Source organism: Rutidosis leptorrhynchoides, chromosome 8, assembly GCF_046630445.1.
Source record: "Rutidosis leptorrhynchoides isolate AG116_Rl617_1_P2 chromosome 8, CSIRO_AGI_Rlap_v1, whole genome shotgun sequence".
NCBI classification, from domain to species: Eukaryota; Viridiplantae; Streptophyta; class Magnoliopsida; order Asterales; family Asteraceae; genus Rutidosis; species Rutidosis leptorrhynchoides.
Window position 1 is genome coordinate 320,982,272 of NC_092340.1, and position 8,662 is coordinate 320,990,933.

General features: G+C 37.2%; 1 protein-coding gene across 1 annotated transcript; it reads left to right on the plus strand.

Annotated features, from left to right (window-relative positions):
- The first annotated feature begins 3,350 nt into the window (after window positions 1-3,350).
- On the plus strand, window positions 3,351-5,198 carry LOC139863089 (pentatricopeptide repeat-containing protein At4g32450, mitochondrial-like). The gene has a single exon (XM_071851732.1). The coding sequence runs from the start codon at window positions 3,382-3,384 to the stop codon at window positions 4,996-4,998; it is 1,617 nt and encodes a 538-aa protein (XP_071707833.1). The 5' UTR covers window positions 3,351-3,381; the 3' UTR covers window positions 4,999-5,198.
- Window positions 5,199-8,662: the final 3,464 nt, after the last annotated feature.

Consider the following 8,662-nt stretch of genomic DNA (forward strand, 5'->3'; position numbering starts at 1 on the left):
AATAACAAGTCATAAATTACTCTAATATTGTTTTTAAAAGTGAAAAACATCTAAATAAAAAAACCTGAAATATGATTAATAAATCATACTTGTGATGGAAATTGTGATGGATATAAGAAGCTTGTCACATAAGATCTTCGCATAAAACTGGTAAGGTAAAGAAAGATTTAACCTTGTTAGGATCATTATAGCAAGCCTCGATAAATTTTCCAACATCTCCTTGAGGTATGCCCATATTCAGAAGTTCACACAAGACCTTTTGCATCTTTTCGTCACTCAAAGAGTCAGATGTTTTAGCATCTGCAGCAAAGCACTAGTAGCGACACCAATTTGTGAAACCATTGCGCCACAAAGAGACTTAAAATCGCAAGTGATGTTATCTAACTTCACATCTAAAATTTAATGAGTATTTAACGGTTTCGTCTTCTTGTTAGATTTTTGTAGCTTTTGTGAGACCTTTTTACGTTTCTTCTTTGACGTTTCAGTGTTTGAGGAAGTAGGCGATGTTTGTTCATTAGATACCATAAATTGTAAAACGATGCAGACTAAAAAAGCATACAAAAAAAATCTTACGATAAAGACAAATTAGATAATACCTTGATATTGGGTATTTCAATCTCAAATTGCAGCTCTCGTCTCTATTTTAGTGCTGAGTAGTTTAATTGAATTGCACAGATATAAAGAATTTTATGTGAGGAACTTGTAGAAGGAGAGAGAAAGAGTGGGTGTGAAAAAGAGGGAAAAAACAAGAGAACGTGGTCATTTGGCGTGTAATTATCATATAATGGAATGCATTCCCCACATTTTGTGGGGTAATGCTCCATTAATTAGTTTCCGGTAATGCTCAATCCCATTATAAACTACCAGGCAATATTAATTATAATGATACCCATTCCTTAAGGCTCATTTCTCCTTACCAAGCATGCCCTTATTATTATTATTATTATTATTATTATTATTATTATTATAAATTTAAAAGTATTAAAACTTACAAAAAATTAGTGGGAAGCCTAGAGACAATCTGGGCCCCACACATCTAGCAATAGCAAAACCTATCCTAGTAAAAATATGAGCAGCAGCACCGGCACCAATATCTTGCGCCATCAAACTCTTCTGAACCCGCTTTAGCAAAGAAACATCATCCTTTTCTAATTCCCCAAGGGAAGAAAATGAGAAAGGAATGAAACCATAACCAATCGCCTGACAGCTAGATTCGTACTTGATCCGCCTCCGACGAGCCGCATCAACCACAACACGCCCAGGGACAAAGTTAGAAAGCCCAGACTGTGTCAAAGGAGAAGACCCTGTCAAGTCAACACAAACATCGCGACCACAATCTCAGGAATAAAGTAACACATCTGCAGGTCTGAGGGCCCTGTCGTTCCCTCCAGACAACCCAATGTCAACCTCCTTTCTCGCTGAAATCCCAGATCGATAACAAACATCAACAAGGGAAACCCGAACAACATTATGTCGATGCTTAATACCCACCATACCAGCACAAGACACCGCGTGATCCCCGAAAATATCCCAGTAAAAACCCTTGAACAGGCAGAGCATGCCGTCGAGATAGAGAACAATGGAACACCCAACCGGTAGCACAACACACATCGGTAAGTCTTTGCGTTCATCGTCTGACCCAACCCCAAAATAGGGACTGCCCTTAGCCAAGCAGAGGTGTGATCACCCTGCTGCGATTTCCATAAGGCCGATTGTCGGGGAGATAATGAAAAAGTGGATTCTGCAGAAGCGGTAACCTTTGTGAAATAAACATCTGCCAATTTCTTCATGAGTATGGGGGCAGCGACCTCACTCTGATTACCTAAAATATCAAACCCAACCGTTTTATTAAACAGACCCAATGCATCTTCAAAAGCACGACCAAGACCAACAATACCCGCATGACGTAGGAGCTTGGTCTGCAACCCAGCAGACTGTAATCGAGAAGCCAGAAAAGCATAATGACGAACATCTCCTGCAGAATAAACACCAAGCCCTCCAAATGCAAATGGCAAGGTGGCAAGCCGCCACTGCCAATCACCAAACCCAGGCCCTGAAGCAGTAACAATACGCTCCAAGGAAGATCGAAGGGCTCCATCGAAAGCGCGTTGAGCCGCCTCAAATATACTAGGAGGACAAGTACGCAAGGTAAAGTAGAGTTTAGAAACTCCCGTACATGCCCTAAGCAACAACAACTCACACTGAGGATCATCAAGCTTAGCAACCTTATCCATAAGCGCAATGGACTTGGTCACCCTTTGCATCACCAGTTCACTACTAAAACCAAGATCGGAACTTGCGGGGGCCCCAAGCAACTTAACACCATTTAAAGGTCGAGCAATATTAGGAGGAAAGACACCTACTTGCCTGCTGCGAGGGTCCTCCGTAGGCCAGAAAATTTCTGTTATTATTATTATTATTATTATTATTATTATTATTTTAATATTATGTATTATTATTATTAAGTTATTATTTAGTTTGAGAGCAAAATTGTCAATTTTTCATTCAGTTAGTTTATTCAGCATAAAAAGTAAACGACATTACTCATGTCACTAATTAATCAATACTGCCATCAATATCCAAACTGCAATCTATATCCATAAGGAACTTAATAGAAAGAAAAGTAAACGGGCCTTGATGTTTGTTTATAACTTAATGAAAATATAAAGTCTTAATATTTTAAATCACGAATGTGAATTTTCATATTCGTTTCTACTTTTTTAAATCTGCTAATATAACTGTGTATAATTTCCTTATGTACATGATTAAGTCTGTAAATTTAATTATATTTAGTTAGTTATTTAACAAATAAAATAAACAACATTTATTTATTATCACTTATTACTCACAAACATCATAAGTTCATTTACACAACATAACTTAATAAATTTAAAAATCAACGAGGCATTGTCTGAGTGGTATAAGCTTTGAGTTGGATCTGAGTCTTGGTTGACACAAGTTTGAATCTAGGAAAGAAGTTTTCTCAAGAATTATGTTGTGATAAATAGATGTGTATGCCCTAAAATATTCGGGCTTAATTCAAAGCACACCGAATACTCAAGCGACGATAGTGTGTGAAAGAGTTTTCTTCTAACACGTGTTTGAGTGACAAATGAAAGTTTTCGATGTTGAAATAGCCGTTAAAAAAACTTAATAAAATCATAAAAAAACTAACGGGCCTAAGTAGTTAACGCGATGGGACGGTTAAGGCCCTAACATCTAGACCATTTTAGCGAAAACCTGCTCGTATATATATTAATTAATAATATCAATTTTAATCAATTATTCAATTATTAATACAATACAATAGGACGCAGCAGCGCAGCGATGTCTTGTTATACAAGAGCCAAAACACTGGAAACCCTAAAATCTTTTAATCGCATGTATCGTCATCATCGTTATTATTGTAAGGTACGTGATAACACTTTACGCAGTTACTATTCTTCATCACTTAGAAGTATCAACATACACTGTTACACCCCTATCAATAAACCTCAATTCAACCACAACCCTGATAAAAGTTCGTATCTTGTCGAAGTTGAGCCTCGATTCAATCAAAACCCTAATAAAACCTCGTATTTTTGCGAAACAGAACCTCAATTTAACCAAAACTGTGATAAGCATTGGTATCTATCCGAAGCTGAACCTCAATGTAACCAAAGCTTCAATAAAAGTTGGTATGTTTTCGAACATGAACCTTTGTATTTTAGGGGAACTAAACCTGAACCTAAACCTGATTATGATAATTATCTTGAAAATAAAAATGTCACGATTGAGGAGCTTGATGGTTTCTGTAAGGAAAGAAAATTAAAGGAAGCGGTTGAGGTTTTAGGTTTACTCGAAAAGAACAATGTATTGGTTGATCTGGATAGATATATGTTGTTGCTGAATGAATGTGGAGAGGCACAGGCACTTGAAGAAGGTAGGAAAGTTCATGAGAGCCTTGTAAGGTCGTCATTGTTGTCGTCCTCGTCTAGTATGGATGATGATGATGATGATGATGTTTTGATTTCTAATAATAAGATTTTGGAAATGTATGCAAAATGTGGGTCAGTGGAAGATGCATATAACGTGTTTGATAAAACGTCTCAGAGAGATGTTACTTGTTGGGATAAGATGATTACATTGTTTGTTAGAAACGGGCATGGTGAGGATGCCATTAATATGTTTACCGATTTCAAAAGAATTGGTTTGAAACCTGATAGTCAGATGTTTTTTGGTGTGTTTAGTGCGTGTAGTGTTGTGGGGGACATGAAAGAGGGGTTGTTGCACTTTGAGTCAATGAGCAAGCAATATGATATTGTTCCATCGCTGGATCACTATAAGAGTGTAGTAGATATGCTTGGGAGTGCAGGATACCTGAACGAGGCGTTACAGTTTATCGAGGAGAAAATGCCTATTGAACCAAGTGTTGAAATTTGGGAAACGTTGATGAATAATTGTCGTGTTCATGGAAATATGGAGCTTGGAGACCGATGTTTAGAGCTTATCGAGCTTCTAGATCCAGCTCGTTTAGATGAAGAGACGAAGGCGGGTTTGATACCAATTAAAGCTTCAGATATTATTGCAAAAGAAACAGAAGACAAGAGGTCAGTCCAGATGAGGTCGAAAGTCGGTAATCAGTTTAGTGAAGGAGAAACTTGTTATGAAGAAGACAAGAAGTTATTATATGATCAGCTAAGGTGTTTAAAAAAGCCGATGATAGAAGCCGGGTATATTCTCGGTGGTACTGGCTTGTATCCCCATTTAGACCAAGAAAGTAAAGAGGAAGCTCTTTTTTCACATGGTGAAAGACTTGCTTTGTCTTTACACCTTTTGACCACTCCAGCTCGTTCACCAGTACGAATATTAAGAAAGTATAAGGTTTGTTATGATTGCCATGCTGCATTCAAGATTATTTCTAAGATCGTCGGAAGACTAATTATTGTACATGATAGCACCAAGATCCATTACTTTGACGACGGAGCTTCTTTTCAGAAACTGGTATACGGAGGATGATGAGGGGAGTTTCTTTTGGTTCTTGCGGATGGAGCAGATTATTTTATTGGTGATAATTTATAATTTACTACCTTCTCTACTTAGCTAATCTTCTTATTAAGCATATAGACGGATGTTTAGTTACTATTACTACTTATATATATTATATATCTCTGGATTTTTAAACATATTTTCTATCTTGTAACATATGCTTCTTCAGTTCTTTGGCATTATTCTTTGTGCGACTAACTCAACTATCTATTAAGTACGAGTACTACTTATGGGTTAAATGTAGAAGCAGAGCACAGAGATGATTGGGAGGGGACGTTTTATGCGTCTCTCTAATCAAGGTCCAAGGTTGATCTTTTTGGTATGAATAGTCCAAGTATATTATATATCTTCAGCCCTTTTTCTATGTGTTGGTGTATGAACTACTGGGAAGATCATAGCGAAAAAGTCGAGACCTAACAAAAGAAGTAAACCTGAAGTGTTGCGAAAGACTGGGATGGGAAACAAAGCGGAATGTACCGGATTTATTCCATGTTTCTGTAGATGTGGCAATTTCTCCTTTTCTAATCAAATAAGGCCTTAATCCTCTTACGTATTTTGTAGCACAAGTGTATGACGTATATCACATACCCTTATGATTAAAAGTTATTCCATCTAATCTAAACATAAGAATTTTGATACCTCAAACGTAATGTTCACGTTTGGCCGAGGAGAGCGCACCAGGTGATAAATCCGCTAATGTTTTATCTTACAAGATTCTCAATCGATTCGGGAAGAATTCCTCGAAAGAGATGGAAAAGGGCAGGTTCTCGAGGTTGAGTTTTGTGGTCCCTCTTCTGTTCTTCGGTTGGTCTCTTTCCTTATTATTCCTTGTTATATTCGGTTATGCTTGGTTATTTCGATTGTAAGGTTTTTTCGGGATGTTAGGGAGGCTCGTTTATAGATAGCTTTTGTTGAGATGTTGTTTTCTAGGTGAGAGCTTTTCCGTTTCCCCCGTCCTTTTGTATTCCCGGTTGATGGCGTTTTCTTTTGAAAAACAACCTCGGTTCTATATGAGTAATCGTTATTTTTGCAAAAAAATAAAAATAAAAAAATTGGATACCTTTGTGGGGCAGTGAAGATTCTCTACTTCTATTGATTGAACACAAGTGCGTTCGAAGACCTTTAAGTCACCATCACAAAACTGGCTTACATTAAATAAGCAGCATTCAAGACCGACCTTTAAGTCACCATCACAAAACTGGCTTACATTAAATAAGCAGCATTCAAGACCTTCCACGCATAAGATATACGCTTGATGGTAATTTCATGCTTTATGTAATCACCATATCCAAGTATTGCATCAATCTCGTCATTTACAAACGTCACGGTGCCTAGGAACTTTTCTACATGGTTTTGTAGCAGTGATTTGTCGCAAGTCATGTGTCTTTGAGCATCTAGAATCTATATACCGCATACATACTGCGAAACTCGGGAATACAGATCAGTCTTAGCACTTAGGTACCCAGGTATATGCATGGGTTCATGATCTGTACATGTATATATGCATAAGCCCCATGCCTAGTGTTGCATGCATGTTTCTATTTAATAAAACTTTCTGGCTTTTCAAAGAAAAACACAAAAAGAAAAAAACAAAGGTTTAATGCAATATGTCATGTACATCATGGTCTAATTGGTTGCAGCTAATAATTTTTGTCTAGTCTTCCATTATCTGATATGGGTATCTGTGATTTTCATGTAGTCCCCGACTTGGGCCGGATCGACAAAAGCCATCTGGCAACGACAGTTACTGGCCGGTTTGAAATCGGTCAAAGTTTAAAGTCAGATTTATTTTTCGAATCGGTACTTGGACCTCCTCCGGTTGTCAACAAAATTGTGGGTTCTTCGTCTTTCGAATCGCCTAAGTCGTATGCTTTTAAAAATCATGCGGGTAAACCTTTGAATAGGGATAAGGTTAAAGGAAAGGTCCATCAACCGGATTTGAGAGGTAAGTAATTTTGGTTGAGGTAATTTTGGCTCGGTTTTATCTTCCCGGTTGGTTTTATTTGTGTGGTATGTTTATGTGTTGCCTCCAAGGTTGGGGAACTCGGATCTCGGGGAGATCTCGTTTGGACTTTTTCAGGGAGATCTCGGCATCTCGGAATAATCTCGGGGAGATCTCAGACGTTGACTTACGTTGACTTTATAGTTTTTTTAAATAAAAATATACATAAAAACATAAATATATGTATATTTATATACGTACTTACGGGATTTTACAAAAATATTCGAGAAATGAGCGACAAAATCTTAGAAATTACGAATTTTACAAGAAAATCTTACAAATTAGCAAGAAAATTCGAGAAATCGTGACTTTGACTAAGTTTGACCCCGTTTACCGAGAAATCTCGGGAGATGAACATCTCGTCTCGGTTGCCTTCTAAAAACGAGATCTCGGGGGAGATCTCGGGAGATTTACAACACTGGTTGCCTCTTTAGCTTAGCTTGTGTATGTTGTTTTAGGCACATTGAGTTTGTATGTGGTTTGTTGATATGGTTTCTATTCGTTTTTTCTTTTTCTTTTCGGTTTGCCTCGCGTGTAGTTAGTTGTTATGGTTTTTAGTTTGTTAGTTTTCATTTTTCTAGTTGCGAGACTGGCTTGGATCACTTGTATTTTGTATTTTGATAGGTTTTTCAATCTTTTGATGAAATTCCATAGTAATCTATGTTTATTGTTCTTTGACAACAAAAAAAAAAAAAAAATAAAAACCCTCAGAATTATCAAGTCAAAGTTGGATTTATTCTGTCAAAGTTAAAAAATAGACCGGGTAAAAACAGTCAAAAGGGACATCAGGCCGGAAGAGCAAACATTAATGGGACATTAAAGAGACATCATGCCAGATAGCGGAGGAGTTCGCATCTGGAAGGTGTAACTTTATTTGCTACATACAAAAACTGATGTACATGCATCAACTGTTATGCACTTACAAAGACGGGTAACTTGTTACTCCGTAACTGTGATGCCCCGTACAAAACCATCGTGTACGAATCATCAACAACAGGATCATTACAAGGTTAAGTATTATATGCGTTTTCAAAAAGTGTGAAGACCCGTCCTTATCCCCTGGACGAAATCTTCAACATTTAGTTCCATTGCGATGATCGACTCCAAGTAATGTCCTTATCATGAGTAAATGCACAACGGAAGACTCAACTTGTACCTGAGAATAACATGCTTTAAAATGTCAACATAAAGTTGGTGAGATATATAGGTTTGATGCTAGCAGCGTTATAACTATGGACCACAAGATTTCATATAGTTAAACATTTTAATAAAAATATTCTAAGTGGTTGAGCACTTGGTAACCATACTTAACAATTAATCACGTCGCATATTCCCTTTATTATGAAATCTTACTACACTGTACCAAGTGTAGTCACAAAACGAAGTACTGTGCAACCGTTGAATACTGGTCGTCCAGTCCGGTTGGGGTTGTCAGGCCCGATAGATCTATCTTTAGGATTCGCGTCAATTAGGGTGTCTGTTCCCTAATTCTTAGATTACCAGACTTAATAAAAAGGGGCATATTCGATTTCGATAATTCAACCATAGAATGTAGTTTCACGTACTTGTGTCTATTTTGTAAATCATTTATAAAACCTGCATGTATTCTCATCCCAAAAATATTAGATTTTA